The sequence below is a fragment of the Canis lupus genome, chromosome 20, assembly GCF_011100685.1.
Source record: "Canis lupus familiaris isolate Mischka breed German Shepherd chromosome 20, alternate assembly UU_Cfam_GSD_1.0, whole genome shotgun sequence".
Lineage (NCBI taxonomy): Eukaryota > Metazoa > Chordata > Mammalia > Carnivora > Canidae > Canis > Canis lupus.
The window spans coordinates 3,073,040-3,093,630 of record NC_049241.1 but is presented as its reverse complement, the minus strand read 5'-3'; the positions used below and the strand labels follow the sequence as shown (position 1 = coordinate 3,093,630).

General features: G+C 49.9%; 1 protein-coding gene across 1 annotated transcript in view; it reads left to right on the top strand.

Annotated features, from left to right (window-relative positions):
- Positions 1-18,288, top strand: part of EFCC1 (EF-hand and coiled-coil domain containing 1) — a 41,687-nt gene extending 23,399 nt beyond the window's left edge. The window contains exons 3-8 of the mRNA XM_038565496.1: positions 8,515-8,672; positions 10,363-10,507; positions 11,703-11,865; positions 13,705-13,845; positions 15,459-15,528; positions 16,375-18,288. Coding sequence (XP_038421424.1) covers positions 8,515-8,672; positions 10,363-10,507; positions 11,703-11,865; positions 13,705-13,845; positions 15,459-15,528; positions 16,375-16,511 — 814 coding nt within the window. The 3' untranslated portion in view covers positions 16,512-18,288. The remainder of the gene's footprint in view (positions 1-8,514; positions 8,673-10,362; positions 10,508-11,702; positions 11,866-13,704; positions 13,846-15,458; positions 15,529-16,374) is intronic.
- The last annotated feature ends 2,303 nt before the right edge of the window (positions 18,289-20,591 follow it).

Below are 20,591 nucleotides of genomic sequence, written 5' to 3'. Positions count from 1 at the left end.
CTAGATCACTGTAAGAACATCACATTAAATTTTCCAGAGTAATTGTGAAGATTGGGTATATTATTTATCCAGTTCATCTTGGGATCTCATGGGAACATTGCAGAATATCCATTACAAAAAGAGGGTGCCCATACCTAGAGTTGGGGTCGTCTCCAGTGGAGAGCAAGATGAGTGGCCGAGGTGGTGGGAGCATAGCTCTCACAGTCCCCAGAGCTCACTGTGTGATGTCTGAGGGTTTGCCAAACTTCAGACATTCTCCTAGGGTCTGTGTCATTTTTTGCCATATCTGCATATCATCCGTATTATTATTATTTGATAACATTTTTCCTTATATCATCTCACTCTTTTTACGTAAATAAATTTATTTAAAAGAAGGGTATAACGGGGCACCTGGGTGGCTCAGTGAGTTAAATATCTACCTTCAGCTCAGGTCATGATCCCAGTGGGGAGTCTGCTTCTCCCTCTCCCTCTACCCCTTCCCTCTGCTCATGCATGCTCTTGCTCTCACTCTCTCTCTCTCTCAAATAAATAAAATCTTTCAAAAAAAAAAAAAAAAGAAGGGTATACCACTGTCATACAGGTAAAACTAAAATTGTCTGGTGTGCTTACTAATTGTTTTTAATATATGTTAAAATAAATGCTTAGCTGTTTAAAATATAGGGATCCCTGGGTGGCGCAGCAGTTTGGCGCCTGCCTTTGGCCCAGGGCGCGATCCTGGAGACCCGGGATCGAATCCCACGTCGGGCTCCCGGTGCATGGAGCCTGCTTCTCCCTCTGCCTGTGTCTCTGCCTCTCTCTCTCTCTCTCTCTCTCTGTGACTATCATAAAAAATAAAAAATAAATAAAAATAAAAAATAAAAAATAAAAAATAAAAAATAAAATAAAATAAAAAATACACCTGTTCATCTGAGTTCCACCTCAAATGGCCTCAAATGCTGGTGGAGGCCGGAACGCCTTTGGAAGACATGAAATATATAAAATTCCATTGTGAAATAAGAGCTAAGAAAATATGTTCAGATGGATGGATGGATGCATGCATGGATAGATAAGCGAACGGATGGGCAGATAGATGCATAGGTAGATATGTAGACTCACTGGGACACAGCCTAATGAGTGCCAGTAGACACAGGCATTCCTCATCAGCTGGCTATTTTCATCTTCATGGGACCCAGAGCCCCTCTGTGTTTATTTATGAGTGAATGAAATGAAGACTTGGGGGAGGGGGAGTCACACTGCAAAGCCATGGTCCTGTGAGACACAACCCAGATTTGGCAGCTCCTGAGACCCTTCTCATTTTTTTCAACATTTAAAAAATTTATTTATTCATGAGAGACACACAGGGAGAAGCAGAGACATAGGTAGAGCAAGAAGCAGGCTCCCTGCGGGGAGCCCGATGCAGGACTCGATCCCTGCACTGGGGATCATGCCCTGAGCCAAAGGCTCAACTGCTGAGCCACCCAGGCGTCCCCCACGACCCCTCTCTGCATCACAGATCCCAAAAAGGAGGCCCGTCTGTTGGAGACCTGGAGCCAAGAGCCAGGAGCTGCAGTACTGGGAACGGAGGGGAAGCAACATCTGGCCTTTGTCAGATTGTGTAAGCCGCTGGGCTGGTGGCCAGATGTGGCCATCAGTGCCTGACAGGAGGGAGACATCAGAGGCAGTGCACAGATGTGGCCAGCCGGAGGGAACGCCCGACCTCACAGGAGGACTTGGGTCTGTTTGGTGGTGAGGGTGTCCAGGGCCTGTGGGCAGCCTCCACAGGCCACCTTTGTCCCCAGAACCACCTGGAGCTGAGAGGAAGGTCCTTCTCCAAGGCCTGCCAAGTGACAGGCACCTCTGCAGTCACAGGAGGCCCCCCTCCTTTTTTCGCAGCTCCCAAAGGAGAGTGGCCCAGAGGCCCAGGAGGCACGGAGCAAGGAGGCTCCTGGTTTGGAGCTGGTGACTCTCTCGCTCCTCACAAGGCTAAGCCCCGTTCTGAATGAGAAAGAACAGCCTCGGGTTTGGGAGCAGGCAAAAAAATGAGGCCTACCTAGAACTGGCACATTTTGTTTTGTTGTTTTGTGTATTTTTTCCGATTACTTTCTCTCTATGACAAGATACTGGCTTGTCACTATTTCCTATATAATGTTTCCTATTGAAGGAAATCTATATGAGTAAGGAATAGGGTCAGTGACCAAAAGTGGCTGCAGTTGACAGAGACACAGGCAGAGGGAGAAGCAGGCTCCCCGTGAGGAGCCCGATGCGGGACTCGATCCCAGGACCCCGGGATCACAAACTGAGCCAAAGGCAGCTGCTCAACCACTGGGCCAACCAGGTGCTCCTGCCCATGCTTTCTTTCATTGATTCAACCAACTTTTACTGGGTTACTCTGTCCCTGTGCTGTCTTCCCAGAGGAAATCCCAGTCTGATGAGGGACACACATCCTAACAGGACCCCTGGGAATCCATCTGAGAGCCAAGGGGTTCCCAGAAGAAGTGGCATTTGCACTGGGGGGTTGGGGGCGGACCAGTAGGATTTTCCAGGCAGAGCTTGCTAGGCTTGGGCTACATATTGAAGACAGAGGAATCTGTGTGGCCTCAGGCAAATTACTCTGTTCTCTGCGCATCAATTTCCTCATCCATAAAATGGCAGCAATAAGAATCATTCCTTCTTAGTAGATGAGTTTGCACAAAAATACTCAGAACAGTACAGTGTCCGGCACACAGTAAGGCCATGTAGGTGTTGGCTGTGCTTGTCATGTGCAAAGGCCTCAAGGGTGGCGCACTGGAGGTTCAGTGGGCCTGGCTGTGCTGTGCCCAGTGGTTGTCACCACTGATGAGACTGGAGGGTTGGGTCAGATCTTGGAGGACTTTCAATGTTGTGTTAGAACATTGGAGTTCTTTCTGGTGGCCACAGGGAGCCACTGATGCATTTTGAAAGGAAGAAAGACAGGATCAGAGCTGACCACTGCTCCCTTTGGCAGTACAGCAGGGGCCAGAGGGGCAGCACGGGGGGTGGGGGGTGGGAAGGGAGCAGAGGGACTTCTCCCCACCCTTGGGGCCCTCCTGAGCAAAATGTGTTCTTTCTTCCTTGGGATCTTTGCTTTGCAATTTTGGAAACTCCTCCGTGGAGAGCTGGAATATCGGGGGATCTGGACTTCTTCTAGAGCGCTTTTGGAGCAGAGTCAGAACTGTTTCCAGAAAATGACCATGGTAGCAAGTGCTAGTGGTCCAGGGTTGAGGTAAGAGTAGAGATATAACGTAATGCAGCGTCAGCTCTGGGACTTTGGGGCTGGCATTTTAAGGAGGCTGGACCTGCAGGTCAGGAGGGGCCATAGCACTCAGATCATTCAGCAAGGCCACAGGTGACCCTTTGCCCTGTCCCCAGGAGGTTCCATCTCCTCCTCCCCAGAGCCAATCCTAAGGGACCTATTCTTATGAGAAACCCTACTTAAACCATTGGGCCATGTGGTCCAGTCCTAGCACTGATGACCAGTAAGTCCTTTTGTCTTTTGTCTTTTTTTTTTTTTTTTAAGATTTTTATTTCTAAGTAATCCCTACATCCAAAATGGGACTCAAACTCACAGCCCCAAGATCAAGTCACATGCTCTACTGACTAAGCCAGCCAGGCACTCCATAGACCCAGAAGATTCTAACAAAGCCTTTCACAAACCAGGATACTCACTACTGAAGTGTCAGATTTGTAGCCAATCAATCAAGAAGCATGGAAACATGTTCTAGGAGATCAAACCATTTTAAATTACCCCGTTGCAGGTCAAAAGCAGCAAACCCCAGCAATTCCATAGGATACAACCTAATACCTACAAAGCTCCACTGGCTTCCACCATCTATAAGATGTGGGACTTTCCAAGGCCTGGTGGCATAGGTGGTGGGACAACAGAACTAGGTCAGGCTTTGGAGGGGAAGCACCCAGGTCCAGATCTCGGCCGGCCCCCAACCACCTTTGTGATTTAACCTTTTCTTCCTCTGAGAGATATCAACCTCCTAAGTCCAGGGGATGAGCAGGACCCAAAATAGCACACATAAGGCCCAGCCCAAAGTTGGGGCGCCCAGTCAGGGTCTGTTTAGCCTTGATGGGCTGTGAGTCCTCTTCTCTAGGCCCATGGGAGGGTTATTTTGTTCGGTTGGTTGGGTTTTGTTTTTTGTATTACTGTAGAGATATTACAGCACATTTATGTGATTATGTGAATGATCCTACAGGCAGAATCAGTGGGCTAATGACAGACTCAGTTAAATACCAATTACTAGACAAAAGCAGCACACCCTCGGTCTCTCTAGGGAAACTGTTTCTCTGCAGCCACGTTTTATTTCTTGGAAAATCCCAAAGTGTGTCCTCATCTGTCCACTCTTCACACTCTGTTCCAGAGGCTTCCTCTTCCTGACTTCATGACATGTGACCTGCAGTCGCCTAATGAGAATGGCAGCTGGGCCGGGTCATCCCAGACCTGCCTTCCAAGCTTCCCTCCCATCTGCCTGGAGCCAGTGGCCTGGGTGTGAATCCCAGCTCCTCTGGATCTGAGCTATGCGCAGATCTCTCTGTGCTTTCTTTTCCTCATCTGCAAAATGGGGGTAATGGCAGTACCTACCTCCTAGGGTTGTTGTGAGGAAAATGTTTAAAACACTGAGAATAGTGCCCAGCACTGACCAAGTGCTCTGTGGAAGATTTAGCTGTTGCTAGTGCAGGAAGTTGCACTTGGAGTAGGGCTTCGAAGACTGGCATGGCTGTGGGGATGGGAGGTGTGTAGGGACCACTGTGCCAGAGCTAGCTGATGCTAGGAAACTTCTAAATAAGGGCTGTCCCCTCCATCTCATATTGCTTGTTGAAGCCCTTAAATAATTTAGGGGGAAGCAGCATGTCATTGTGGGAAGATGTAGATACTGTTGAGTTCAACCTCCAACTCTATTAAACTTCCAGCCATTGAAGTCCTTACCTCCTCACATCCTTCCTCTGCCGGGGAGCTCATTACCTTACAAGACAGCCCACTCCATTCTTGGTCAGCAATCCCTGTAAGAAAGCTTTTCCTCACAGTGAGCTAAAGCTTCCTCCTTGTGATTCTCCAAGTCTCACCTTTGCTTCCCCCCATCCTGAGCAAACACCGCTCTCTGGGGCTATATAAAGTCTACTGCCTCCACCCTCGAGTCTTGGCAACAGTGGCTCTATACCCTAGTGTCTTCTCTTCTTCAGGCTGTGGCCTAAGCCTCTGGAAACCGCACATGGTTTCATGCTTAAACAACAATACCCACCCATGGGGTTTTTGCAGCTGCCAAGCCATGTCCCCATTCTCAGCTTTCATTAGAGGAGCTTGAATGCAGAACTTGGAGTTACTGGATCAGAAAACACAGCAGCTTAGGGTTAGCTTCAGGCAGAGCCTGATCCAGCAACTCGAATAATGCTATCCAGGACTTCATTTCTGTGGTCATCCTTAGGCTCTATCTGTAGCCCCCTGCATCTCTGGGCGTCCCCTGGGCTGTCACAGCTCCCCCCCTCATCCTCCCGCCTCACCACGCAGGGAGCGAGCGCGCATCCGGTGGAAACCCCAGCAGACGCTCCTTGCAGCTCCTTGGCTACCTGCGCAGGGGTCCTCAGCGGCAGGGGCGGGTCGTGCTAATTAGCGTGGGGAGGAGCCACGTGCTCCGCCCTCCTCTGAGCAGGTGAGCTGCTTGTGGTAGGGGTAGGTGAGCAGGGGAGCTACCTGGGTGGCGGTTGGGGGAGCTGTCACCAAGGGGAGTAGGTGCTGGGTGGCCGCAGGTGGCCGAAGCCCCACCCTGGGCCTCAAGGGCAGCCCCGCGGATCCTCTCTTGTTTGCTTCAGGGGACAGTCTTTGGGATGCTGAACCCACCTGACAAACCCTGGGTGCCCACACCTGCTAGAATTCTGCAGTGCCTCGTCCCCGTGTCCCAATCATTCTGGAGCAGCTGCTGTGGCTTTCCTGACATGCATGTGGCCAACACTGCCCCTGGCCACGCTGGCTCCTCTGAATACTCACACAGGCCTGATCACGAGAACCCTAGCAGAGACGAGGGACCTCAGCGGTCACCGGCTCCAGCGGCCCATCTGCAAAACGGGGACCAAGTCCCACTCTCAGTTCCTCGTTGGCAAGGCTGGGGTGTGGAACCAAGGACCCCGCTTCACTCGCGGTGTTGTATGGCTTCTATATTTGCAGTGATCTGTGTCAGCGAAGACTGGCAGTGACTCCAAATAGCGACTCCTGAACTGAGCAGAAGGGTCCTGGTTTTCCAATAGTGAGTCCTGGGAAACCCACTGAAATGAATCTGAATAAAATGGGACCAAAGAGAGAGTGACCTGTGTCAGATTTGATTGAGGCTTTAACTTGAAAAATAAAAACAAGGGGGACCCCTGGGTGACTCAGTGGTTGAGCATCTGCCTTTGGCTCAGGGCGTGATCCCAAGGTCCCGGGATCAAGTCCCGCATCAGGCTCCCCACAGGGAGCCTGCTTCTCCCTCTGCCTGTGTCTCTGCCTCTCTCTCTGTGTCTCTCATGAATGAATAAATAAAATCTTTTAAAAAAGAAAAAGAAAACCAAAATGTGTTAAGGTGAATTTACTGTACTAGTTAGTTAAAAAAACCCGGGTGTTTTCAACTACTCATTCATTCTTTTTTTAAATTCTACAATGTGTATGTAACATAAAATTTACCATTTTAGCCATTTTTAGTGCGCAGTTGGGTGGCATTTAAGCACATTCACACTGTCACACAACCATCCCCACCATCCACAGAACCTTCTCATCTTCCCAAACTGAAACTCTGCCCCATGAAGCACTACCTCCCTGTTCCCTACCCCCAAGCCCCCAGCCCCTGGCAGTGCTGTCCTCCTGTCTCTGGGAATTTGACTGCTCTGGGGACCTCATACAGTGTTTGTCCTTTTGTGACTGGCTTATTTCACTGGGCATAATGTCCTCAAGGTTCATCCATGTTGTACCATGTGGCAGATCTTTCTCTTTTTAAGGCTGGATAATATTCCATTGTTTGTAGACCACGCTCTATCCATTCCTCCATCAGTGGACACTTGGGTAGCTTCTACCTTTGGCTCTTGTGAATAATGCTACTGTGAACATGGGTGTAAACTTCTGCCTGAGTCTCTGCTTTCAAATCTTTCAGGTTTCTACCCAGAAGCAGCTTACTAGATCCCGTGGCAATTTTATTTTTCATTTTTCACTCATTCTTTTTTTTTCACTCATTCTTTAATCTTCAGGACAGCGGTACAGCGCACTTAGACACAGACTGTTTCTGGGTTGATTATATTCCTTTTGGAATACTTTTTCTGAAAAAACTGCGTGAGAATACAATGATGCATCCCTAACTAAGCGTTTTCTTATTTTTGCAGCTTAATCATGAGGCGCGTCTCTCTTGCAAAAATATTTGAGACTTTGGTTAGTTTGTCTACGGGCTGTCTACCTGGCCTCCAAGTGTCTTCTGGTGCTCATGGCCCTTCCTAATCCTGCTGATTTTCTCTTAATCAGTTGTAAACTGGTCCAGCCCTGCCCCTCACCACCATCAGTGGTTTTGCCTGTGATTCCCAGGATTCCCTTGGCTGACTTCCCCAAGCCTCTCCTTTTTCAAGCTGTGCAGGTTCATTTTACAGACCCTTTGTACCGGTCGTTACATAGACGACAGGTCTGATAGTCAGGGAGAGATGAGCAGATTCTGAAAAGATGAGAGACAGATGTTGGTGTAAAATGAAGGAGGAAGGAAGGACTAATTTAATAAGCAGCCAGTTCATTGGTGAATATTTTCAGGTTATGATAGATTCATTTTCATTTTTTCCTCAACTTTGTAACTGCAGTGACATGGAAAATGATTATTCAAAAAGTGAGGCCCTTAGAATATCAAGAAGGTTGATTGATGAGAGTGAAGTAGGTTCTCCAAAGCCCAAAGAGGAGAGATACCTTTAATTTTAATACAATTAAAAGTAACTGAATGCATAATGATCCAGAGATTTTTTAAAAATCTCACCCATAATAAGAAGTCCAGAGGTGGGTGGCTCCAAGACTAGTTAACTCAGCAGCTGAAAGATGTCAAGGCTCTTGTCCAACTACTCTCTAATTCTCTCAGCCATTTCCTCATGGTCACAAAATGGCTGCCTTAGCTTCAAACATCATATCCACACGACAATGTCCAAAGGCAGGAAGGAAGGGCATTTCTCTTCCTGATCTTCCTTTTATGAGGAATACAAATCCATTCCAGAGGTTCCTCGGAAGATTTTGCCTTTAATCTCATTGGCTAAAATCGGGTAGTAGCCTGTGCCTTAGCTATAAGGGAAGCTAAGAGAGTATCTGTCATGGAAGGTTGGCTCTAACATGCTGGCTGTTGGATAGGGAGCCAGTAGGGTCAACCACAGAGACAATCCAGTGTCTTTTTCAGGCACATCATACACAGCTTACCTGTGCAGAGTAAGCAGTGGAAGAGAGTGAGCTCACGTCCCACACTTTCCTGCAGGAAGCCGGCCAGGCCCCCTCCTCCCTCTCAACACCTGTGTCTTCTCCCCTGCCCACAGGTCAGATGACACCCAGCTCCCAATCTCATCCCAAGCCAGCCCAGAGCCAGAAGCCAAGAGTGGTGAACCTGAGGACAGTGGGACCAGAAGCCCAGACACCCCTCCAGAGGGAGCCTGGCAGTCAGACAGCAGTTCTGGGAGCAGACCCCTAGAAGAAGGTTTGTTGCTGCCACATTCACCTGGTCGGGGAGGGTGGGTGGGGGGGTGGGAGAGTGGGGGAGGGTACATCCCAGGGATAGGTTCCAGCTCAGTGTGGGAAAAAAATCTGTCTCCTTTCAGTCCCATACAGGGATGGGTTGGGTGCCCAGGGAGCTGAAATGGAGTGAGCCCCCCATCATCAGAGCAGGGACTGGATGGTCATCCCTCAAGAAGCCCACAAAGATGCCCATCATCTTAAGAACCTGGGCCTGATGGGTGTGGATGAGGTGGAAAGAGGAGAAACGCTGGCTGAGATGGTGCCCAGTGCTTTCCAGGCTCAGCCATGGGCAGGTGTGGAGGGGCTGCTGGATGCCATCCTTCCTGTCCCTCCTCAGGGCCTCTTGTCTGCCCCTGCCTTGGGCACCAGGACGGTGTTAATGACTGTGACAATGACGATGCCACACACACATGCATGCACATACACAGCACACATACCCACACAGCATCTGGAAGTTGCCAGGACAAAAACCGAGTTGTCAATATTGGGAATGCAATTCACACAACCAAAAAGTTATGGACCAGTCACCTCAACCCCGATTCTGTTTGGCCTGGGACAGTTTCCATTGAAACAAAATGGAAGGGCCCGGAGCCCACCCAGCCGGGACAATCAGGCTGGAGAGACAGGTGTCCCAAGTCAGAAGACCTAAGCTGGTGGTTCCCGAACCTGCCAGGTGGCCAGGATCACCCAGGAGCCTTTCAAAAATACAGAGGGCCAGGCCCACCCCAGATCTGCTGCTTAGGATTCTCCTGGCCCTCTGCAGGGGGAGGAGGACATAGCTTTGCGGCTCGGGACACTCTCTCCATCCATGATTATCAAGGCCACAGGAATGAAGGCATTTCTCTTCCCTGGAAGTTTGAATCAGATTTCTGGCCTGACTCTCCTTGGCTCATGCTGGGTCCCCTGCGTGGCTGAGCCAGTCATGTGGCCCGGCTGTCTGCACTCTGCCCGGCAGGCTGAACTCATGTGTCCCCTGGGCCGGGGCGGAGTGGGGAGGAGAGGGCGGGCTTCCCCTGCAGAGATGATCTGGGCCCCCCCCACCACCCTGGACATGGAGCCTGACTCTGGGCGGCCACGACACACCCTGGGTTTCTGATGCACAAGCCGACTAGGAACACTCCAACCAGACGCAGCCACATTGGGCATCCCACAGTCACACGCGTGACACTTCCTTTACATTCCCCCAAGGGTTCGAGGCAGGCAGCTCCCTGGGAGTTGAAAATCTGTTCAACCCGGGACCCCTGCCCTACAGAGCCCCAGCCCTAGACCCACGGCTTCCCTGGCTGGGACTGTCCTATCCTAAAATGGAAACACTACACACCCCTGAGAGCACAGACAGGCCCTGGCTGGCTGTGTCATCCTCGAAAGCAGAGGAGAGAAAGGGCTTCTCTCTCCCAGGGTCCCTGAGTAAAACCTCAGGGCGGCGAGGGGGCTTGGATTGGCCCGCTGGGCTCCTGGGCTGGGCACTTGGGAGGGGCCCCCCAGCCTTGGTGTCCTCACCCTGCAGGATGTGGAGGGCGGCAGAGAGGCTGGCAGAGGGGGTGATGGTGCCAGAGCCCCTGCCCTCTGCGCGGCCCACCCGCACCGTCCCCCAGGGTGGGCTGCCTGGCTCCCTCCCCTTGTCCTGCTACCTGCCTCCCATGCTTCTCCAGCAACAGACGGGCAGCTGTTCCGCTCGGTGGAGGGCCAGGCCGCCTCTGATGAAGAAGAGGAGGGTGAGGAGAAGTGGCAGAAAGAGTGGAGGTCACTGGCAGAGGTCACGAACCTGCTGGCCGGGCTCTCCAGCTGCAAGAGTGGGTATGTGTGCTGCGCGGGGGGCAGAGGGGGCGTCCAGGATCAGCGCTGGAGGCCCAGAGCCCCTTCAAAGAGCTTAAATTTGGGGACCTGATCAGGTCCAGGCTGGGCACCCCCAGCTCCCCTGACACTGTGCCCCAGGCCGTAGGAGGGAAGTGAGAAGACGGCCCCCCAGCATGTACGTGGACGAAACGAGGTGACTGGCAAAGGCACACTTTGTGGGGAGCTCTAGTTCTCACTGGCCTCCTCCCACTCCCCTGGCTGCTGTCCCAAGACACGGCCCAACGCTGTAGCAAAACTCCAGGACGTACCAGGTCCTCCCCAACCCTCCCCACCATGTTTACAGCGCCTGCTCCAGCTGACCCCCTAGCTTATTGAATCCTCATGGCCACCCTAGAGCCAAGAAAGACCCACACACCTGGGGCACCTCAGACAAGTCACCTGACGCCTGTGAGCCTCAGCCTTCTTGTCGCTAAGATGGGGCAGTAATACTTGTCTAGCAGAGGTTTCATGAAGACTCGCTCCTGAGGCTATAAAATGCCTGACAGGTGCCTCATCACCGTAGGGTCACCCTGAGGGGCAGCACCGACTTTCATTATTCGATTGTCCAGTGCTGCCCATTTTCCCGGGTTATTGTTCTCACTGACCCTTAAATCAATGACAAGTATTTGTTAAGCACCGGGCAATCTGGAGGCATTGAGAGAACAGCAATATGCAAGACAGGAGCCCTCTTCTCCTGGAGCCCCTATTCTAGTGAGTGGTGACAAACATAAGGAAGAAAAGTAAAGCAGGGAAAGGGACAGAGGGGAGTGCAAGAAGATTCTAGGAAGGCCACTCTAAGAAGGTGCCATTTGAGGAAAGACCTTAAGGAAACGAGGGAAGAGTGTTCCAGGTAGAGGGAACAGCAAGTGCAAAGGCCCTGAGGCATGTTGGAAGGGCAGTGAAGGGGCTACAGAGCCTGGAGCACAGTGAGTGAAGGTGAATGGGAGGGAGGTCAGAGAGATCACAGGGGCAGATTGGGTGAGGCCTTTGGCTTTTCCTCTGAGTAAAATGGGGAGCCATGGGGGAGTACAGAGCAGGGGTTGTCATGGCTGGGCTTAGCTTTCAGGGGACAGACTCAGTGGCAACACCCACTTCCTGAAGCTGGAGCAGACTCTGCAGAGTAGCTCCACAATGCTAGTGCTCTCCTTTGCTGCAGGTGTGATGACCAGACAGCCAAGAAGCTCATGACTTACTTCCACTTTGACGGTGGTGACCACGTCTGCACCCCAGGACAGCTAGAGGCCCGCATCGCCATGCTGGTGGAGCACCTGGGGACCCAGGGCTGCAGTGGGAAGGCCCTAGGGACACCTGGGGACAAGGTCAGCTGAGCCCCAGGGGTCAAGGTCTGGACCAATGCTAGAGTCTCTCATAGCTGGAAGAACCCTGAGGGATGTCAGCCAAGTCCGGGGCCCTGTTCACAGATGAGCAAACCAAGACTCAGAGAGGAGATGCGACTTGCTTTGATTTGATTTAATGAATAATATTTTGGTTGCAAGTTAAAGGAATCATCTCAGATTAGCTTGAGTGCAAAACAGGTACTTATTATAATACAGAGCTGGCAAGATCAGCTTCAGAAGGACAGCCGAGGAGATGAGCTTCAGGAACAGCTGGATCCAGTGACTCAGACCAGATGGTCTCTGCCTACCCCTATCTGCTCTGCTTCTCTGGGTGCTGGCCTCATTTCCCCCTACTCCAGAAGGGCCTCCTCCATGGGGTGGGGAAAGGAAGGCAGGACCACAGACAGCTCTAGGCTCTCATTGGTCCACCTAAGAAAGCCCAGGGAGATAAGAGCCCAATGTATTAAATCTCAGGGAAGAACTCCAGCTGGCCCAGCCTTGGTCACGTGCCTGTCCCCGGGCCAATCCGTGTGGTGGGCAGGCAAGGTTTAAGGATTAGCAGCTCCATCAGTCAGATGCCCAGGAAAGTTACTGAGGGCAAGGGAAGGAGCTGGAAGGCAACACCACGAGCAGGGTGTCACCATTTCGATAAGACCACTTAGCATTTTTTTCTCATCTCTCTACTCCATGGCAACTTCTACACTCCACAGTAGTCACGTGTGGAGTGCCGAGCGCTATCATTGCACTCAGCCCTAGCCCACTGCACTTTTGCAAACTGTGGTTTTGATTGTAAGATGGTTTTATATTTATATACCTGAAATTCTGAATCCATACTATTTTTGACATATCTGTGGTCTGATGGGGTTCCAAAGGGCATGGCCACCACCCCTTCTCTAAATAAATTCCAAGGAAGTGGGGGGTTAGGAGAGTTACTGGGGCACATGACTTGTGTCCCCAAGCCTACTGTCTAGTCCCATCGGCAATGGGCACTGACACCATGCCTTCTCTGTCCTGCCCAAAGCCCAGAATGGACCCCGAGTGTCCAAGGGCACCACACCTTCAGCTGCTTCTCTTTCCCTCCATCAGCGCCAAGAATAGGGACTGTCTCACTCCTAGCATCCCTGCTTTAGAAGGCAGGTAGCCATGTGACACTGTGACTGCCTGGCATCTGGCCCCTGGTGGGAATCCTGGGGGGACCCATAGTCTCGGCTCCCCTGGCCAAGGGTGGGCCATCACTCATGCTGTCCCAATCGGGCCCCTCTCCTGGGGCTCTCCATCTTGAGGGAAGTGGGAGCATGGCTGGAGGGTGTCCTTCTCAGCTCTGGCCCCTGGACAAGAGGCTTGAGATGGTCCTGCCCTCTCAACCCACATTGCTGCTCCATCCCTGAGTATCTCCAGTTGCCAGTCTGTTCTGGGAATGACCCATAGCCTGCCAGTGAATTAGCTTTCTTTTCAAACTAGCCAGATAGGTTTCTATTGCCTGCAACAACAACAAAAAAATGTATTAAACAGAAAAGAAAGCAGAGGGGTAGAGAAGGGAAAATGGAGTCGTCAACTAGAAAACAAAATATGCATATTCTTATATTAATGCAACTTGCTGTGTGACCTAAGGCCAGACACGCAGCCTCTTTGGGCCTTGATCCCACCCCTGGGAAGGTGGGTGATTTCATCTGCTCAGCCACCTGGCAGGCCAGGGTGGGTCAGACAAGATGACCTCTGTAAAAGGGTCAAGGCAAGTTGTAGGCCCTGTCTGGAGATGGCACAGAGAGTCCTGGGCAGAAGGCAGCAGGGTGGGTGCTGAATTCCCGGTGGTCCCTGCAGGCAGAGCTGCAGCAAAAGGTGGAAGAGAATGAGCATCTGAGGCTGGAGCTGCAGATGGTGGAGACAGAGAGGGTGCGGCTGTCCCTGCTGGAGGAGAAGCTGGTAGACGTGCTGCAGCTCCTGCAGAGGCTCCGAGACCTGGTAGGCACACCCAGAGCAAGGGGAGGAGCTCTCTGGAGAGAGCACTGGCCTGTGTCAGGCACCTGGCCCTGAGCTTTCCCCACATTAGCCAGGTGTCCATTCTGTTTCTAGATTCAGAAAAGGAGGCTCAGGGATGTTAATTAAAAGGAAGGGAAGGCTTCTCTGTCCTGCCCAAGGTTATATTATTCATTTCATGAAGCTAATATAGGTTTGATTTCAAAACCAGATAAGGATAAAAATATAAGAAAGGAAAATTATAAATTAATGTCACATTGAAACATGGATACAAATAAACAAATATTAAATAAGATATTAGCAAGCCAAATCCAGCAGTGTTTAAAGAAATGCATGACCAAGGTGGAATTAATCCCAGTAATTTGCAGTTAATTCAAGATCAAAAAATCTAAAAAAAAATTTTAAAAAAGATTAAAAAATCTATTAACGTCATATACCACATTGCAGGTTAAAGGAGAAAAGCCATATATTCATCTCAATAGATGCAGAAAAGTAAAAATGGTCTCCTTTTATTATAAAACTCCTCAGAAAATTAAGAACAGTAAAGACCTTCCTTTACCAGTTGAGGAGTCTCAGCCAACTACCTCTCATAAACCTCATACTTATTGGTGAAATGTTGAAGGAATGCTTCTAAAGTCAGAATCAAGACATGCATGCCTGTCACCGCTGTTTGTATGCTAACTAGAGGTTCTAGCCAATGCAATAAGACAAGAAAAAGAAAGAAAAGATGTAAGGATTAGACAGGAAGACACAAAGCTGCTAGTGATTGTATATCATACTCATCTACATAGAATACCCAAGAGAATCCAGAGGCAAATTATTGTAATTTCTTTGCAAGGTAAATAATACAATATCAGAACACAGAAATCAATTGTGTTCCTAAAGAGCATCAACAAACCATTCTTTTTGTGTGTGTGTGTGAGAGAGGTTAATTTAGGATTACAGCCACTATAAGGTGGAAGTAGGATTTGAACCCATGTTGTCTGGGTTTTAAGTGGACTCTTGCTTGTGCACCAAACTGCCTAGGACACAGAATTACCAAGGCCAAAGCCAGTGCAGACAGACAGCCTGAGAGGATGGCTGAGTGGCAGCCAACACCAGCAGCCTGTGAAGATGGTGGTTACTGCCACTGCTCCAGGCCATGCAACCTGGAGGTAAAAGCTGGTTCTTCTACCTCCTAGTTAGGTCGATTTAGGCAAATTTCTCCTGTCTCAGCACTGCTTTTCTTCACTAGTTAAAAGGAGCCTTATAATAGAAGTTGTTGCAAAGATTAAATGAGTGAATGAATGCATAAAAATGCTCTTATTCCTGTCTATTTCTGAAGTGCCAACTTCTACTCTGGCACATAAATGGTAACCCATAAATATGTGATCTTTGATGGAATGGATCCTGTACCCCCTCTATTCACCCACCAAAAGTCTTTGAGAAGCCCATCAGGTAGTGGGGCCAGGGTAGGGCCCCAGGAAGGGATGGGGGTAGTGACTCTGTGTGCCCCCAGGGAGCCATACAGAAGCCTCTAGGGGCCACCAAGTCCCACCCACTGAATGAGGACATGGCAGCCACATAGAGCTCCAGCCCTGTCTCCATTTCTTTTTAAGAACATATCAAAAAGAGCCCTGGGGAAGATCTTGCTGAACACCCTGGATGCTTGCAAGGACCCCACACACGGTAGGAGAACTCCCTCATCTTTCAGAGCCTGGGTGCAGAGAGTGACTGATACAGTGCTGTCTGTCCTGAGTGTCTTGTCTGCAAGATGCCACTGTCATTACTGACCTTACCACTCACAAAGTGCATAGTCAAGAAGAGGCTTCAGAAAGTTAAAAAGGCTATTTGACAAGAGCAGGGGAACCAATATCCCAGGGAGAAGAACTAAACAGAAGCCAGCATGGTCACACACCCCCAAGGGAGGTAGGCAGGGTTCCCTGACCTACTGTCAGTTCAGTCCCTGAGCTGAGTGCGCGCCAGGCTCTGGGGAGGTGCCCAAGTCATGACAACAGCCCTCTGAAGAAGGTGCTGTTATTGTACCCATTCCACAGATGGAGAGACTGAAGCAGAGAAAGGCCAAGAGCCAACTGTGCCCAAAGCCTTGAGTCTCCCCCCTTAAGCACTAAGCTACATAGCCCCCATTGTCTAGAGAAAGTTCAGGGCAGTGGTATTTCATCAGTTCCAGACTAGCTGGTGAAACCAAGAGGAACCAGGCCAAGCTCTCTCCTCAAAGAGCCTCATGTGCTAATGGAGGCAATGAACTGATGATGAGCCTTTGCTCACTGGCCTCACAGGGCATCTCTGGGCAAGGCTCAGGTTTTTCTAGTACCCTGAATGGTCCCTGGAACTGAGAGGGAGGTCAGAAATTGTGTGCTAGGAGCCCCCTTCTCTGGGGTCCTCAGTGGGAGGGAGATAAGATGGGAAGGTAGCTGGGCAGGACTGGGGAAGGCTCCAGAAAGGAGAAAGAGTGGCTATGTGGGCCACAGTGAGCAACCTGAACTATCCTCCCTGTCTGCTCTTTCCTTCCAGAGGGGAGATCTGGACCCTCGGCCATTCTGGATGCCCTGCACCAAGCTTTGGCTGGCTGTGAGCTCCTGCAGAGAGAGCTCCCGGCACCAGCCTCCACAACTCCTGCCCTCACCAATCCCCTCCTCATCTCCTGCTGAGGTCACTGGCTCAGCCTAAGGGTATCTTGGTCAGCCTGACCTCCACCAAACGAGCCTACGGGATCAGTCTGACCACCGTCACATCCTCAGAACCCTGAAGAACCTGGCTCCTTCTGAGACTGGGTTCAACCACAGAGCCTCCCACAACAGAGCCTGGCAGACATCCTTTCCTTGAATTCCTCCCAGGTCTCTTCACAGCCCCTGCATTTCTGCTGCCAGAGTTCACATTGAAGCCCTAGGGCTGCTGGATCAGCCCATACCTGCTGTTGCCCCTCCTGCCCACTTTCTCACACAGCCCAGCCCAGAATCCCTTCCTTGGTCTTCTGGGATCTTTTCCCCTCCCAGCACTGTCCCCTTCCTCTCACTGGTGTGCCTGATACAGGCACACTGTGCCCAACCTCCAGGCCACACTTGGCATACTAGGGGATTCCCACGCCCCCAGAAGCACTAAAGACCAGGTAGGGCTCAGGGAACACAAAGTGGGGGTGATTACTGCAGGCTTCTAGGTGGAGGCTGTCCTTGAACTAGCTCTAGAAAAGAGATAGAATTTAGATACAAAGAGGATTTAATGTGAGGGAACAGCAAGAGCAAAATGTGGTGCCAGAAAAGGCCCCCATTAGTACAGTACTTAGGACACCTCTTTTCCAAGCATATAGTGGGTACTGGATTTCACAGGGTCACAGGAAGGGCTAAGACAAGCTGCTGGTCTCACCTACCTTAGCATCTTGGAGGAGAGAAAGATACATTGGCAAATAATATGACATGGGTGAAATCGGTGCTAAATCGATGTAATATATTTGTGAGAGTCCAGCCAAGAGGGTTTCATCTGAGCCAAGGAGAGCACATGCACCACAGAGGGGAACTGCAGGGTGGAGGGCAGGTGCCTGGAGGAACAGTAGCAGGACTTGAGGCTACTTGGAGGACTTGATGGCAGATGAGGATCTGGGACTTGCTCCCACAGACAATCGGGAACCATAGGAGGATTCTGAGGTGGATAGAGGGAAGAAGAGGCAGCTGCAGGACTGTAGGAGGAAGGGGTAGTAGAAGCCTGGAGCCAGAGCTACGGGACACAGAAGGGGATCATGGTCATGAAAAGAGGACCAAGGGGTATCCGGTTGGGAGCCTGGGAACAGCAGGCACCCCAGGGCAGGGCAGCAGGGACTAGGGACAGACAATACCTGACCTCCTGTCTGGACTCAGACACTCAGCAACTTGGATTGGGCGCAGGAGGCATCAAGGAGCCACTGCAGCCTCCTAGGGAGAGTGACACAGGCCCATTCCCAGTTTCCCTATGATTCCTCTGGGAATGGAATGAGAGACCAAGGCCAGTGGCCATTCCAGAGGGGCCACCCCACCCCTGGTCCTATCAGATGGGCCAGTCTTTTTTGAGAAAGTCCCCAGGATACCTCATGGGCCATTGGGAAGGGCTAGGCACTGAGGAGGGTGGTCTGAGCAGAGAGGGCTGCCCCCAGCTTGCTCCTCTCAGCTCAGCCTGAGCCCACAGCCCTCCTCCTCCTGGCTGTGCTAATAACTGCATGACCCCCACCTGTGCCCCTGACCAGTAAGAAAGCTCAACTTTCCATATCCTGCCCATGGTGGCATTCACAGAAATCTACACGTATGTTAAGATTCATAGACATTCGGGGCTCACGGGTGGCTCAGTTGGTTGAGTGTCCAACGCTCTGACTCTTGATTTCAGCTCAGGTCATGATTTCAGGGTCATGGGATGGAGCCCTCACACTGGGCTCCACGCTCAGCAGGGAGTCTGCTTGAGATTCTCTCTCCCTCTGCCCCTGCCCACTCCCCTCTCTAAAATAAATAATCTTTTTAAAAAATTATAAAAATAGAAAAAGATTCATAGACCTGGAAGCTCCCCTCAAAAAAAAAAAAAAAAAGTGCACTTCACTGTATGTTAACAAAAAATAAGAGGGACCAGAAGAGATATTCCTGGAGTGCCTCCGGGCTCTAGGGACCTGGAATCTGCAGACAGAGGCAGAGGGCTCTTTGTGGGTTACAACTACACTAAGCTTCATCCTCAAGATTTCCCTAATTAAAATCTCTTACAACTGCCCAACCATCAGTGGTTCATCACATTTGTATATCCCTAATCTCATTGGAAGCAAGTTGAGCTAGATTCAGATATAGAAATACCCAGAATGACACAGCAAATCAGCATCCAAGCCTGGAGAAGGGCCTGTTTTCTGCCCACATCTCTTGCACTTTCTACCACAACCAGCTGTCTCTGGCTAGGAGACTCTGGGCTCGCTAAGGGTTTGGAGTCTGGATTAGTTATGGTATAGGCTAAAATGCCTTGATAAAGAGAACCTAAAACCTAAATATTCTGGGTCAAATAAGATATAACTTTATCTCCTTGCTCTAAGAGTCCAGAAGTGAGTGGTCCTGGTTGGCAGAGCAGCTCTACTCTATATGGTCACCCAGGGACCCAGGTCCCTTTCACTTGGTTGTTCTATCATTCCCTAGAGTTATGTCCTCCCTTGCACAGTGGAAGCCAATTCATCAGCACTGCATCTGCCTTCCAACCCACAGGAAGAAAGAAAGGGAAAGGGAAAGAAAGGCACTCTGGCTCACAAAGCTTCTATTCACCTCCCAGTGGCCATGCTCAGGCTGGCAGATGTCGTCTGTGGCTAGGCAACCATGGGCCCAGTTTCCAGTCCAGCATGGAAGGAGCTTGGAAGTCACCAGTCCATCCTAATGACAAGTAAAAAGCTGAACAAGCTGAAAATTCAACAACTCCTTTTAGATGCATAAGAGAAGTGAGGTTGCAGGACAAACGGCGGCCTCCAAAATTGGAAAAACAGACTGGTGAATGCAGAGAATCACAACCTGCCAAAGAAGACTCTACCTTCTCAGGAACCAGTACCAGAATAGGAAAAGCTGAACTGCAATCAGCAGAATTGGTGAAGACTCATTTTGGGCAAGTATAGACAGTTAAAAACTCCAGGGGGACCCAGTCATGAGGGGTGGAGTCCCACACCTTTGTGAGTTTTACTTTAAAAAAAAAAAAGATTTTATTCACCCATTCATGAGAGACACACAGAGAGAGGCAGAAACACAGGCAGAGGGAGAAGCAGGCTCCATGCAGGAAGCCCGACACAGGACTCGATTCCAGGTCTCCAGGATCAGGCCTTGGGCCGAAGGCGGCGCTAAACCGCCAAGCCACCCGGGCTGCCCAAGTTTTACCTTTTGAAACTCTACCAGGTCCTCACAATGAAAGTCAAAGTAGAAAAAACCCTGCTTCTCACAGTGGGAAGGGAAGTAACCATTTTTGAAATATGCCAGAACATTCCATTTTCCTTAGGAAGGCCTACCCTTAGGAGAAACTATTTTACCAGAGCCTAACCAATTGGGGTTTTATCAGAGTCTGTATTAATTTCAGACAGAGCAGAATTCAGGAGCAAGGAAAAAATTTAAGAGACAAAGGCATTACACAATGATAAAGGGTCAATTCTCGAGGAAGATGTAACAATCCTTAGCGTGTATGCACCTAACAACAGTGTCAAAATACATAAGGCAAGAAACAGTAGAACTGTGAGTTGAAATAGATGAATACATTATTATATTTGGAAACTTCAACTCCCCTCTAATGGAAATGAATAGATCCAGCAGACAGAAAGTCAGTAAGGACATAGTTGAACTCAACAATATCATCAACCAACTGGATCTAATTGACATCTATAGATGACTTCATCCAGCAATTGCAGAACACACATTTTTTCTCAAGCTCACATGGAATATTCACCAAGATAAACCACATTCTGGGTCATAAAACACACCCTCACAAATTTCACCATATTCTGTATGCTCCCAGACCATAATAGAATTAAACTGGAAATCAATCAATAGAAGTAGGTGGAAAATCCCAGAGTATGTAGAAGTTAAACAACACACTCCTAAATAACACACAGGTGAAAGAACAAATCTCAGGAGAGACTTAAAAATACTTTGAACTAAATGAAAATGAAATGCAATCTACCAAAATTTGTGGGATGCAGTGGTTAAAGGGAAGTTTATAGCATTGGATGCGTATATTGGAAAAGCAAAAGATCTAAAATAAAAAAT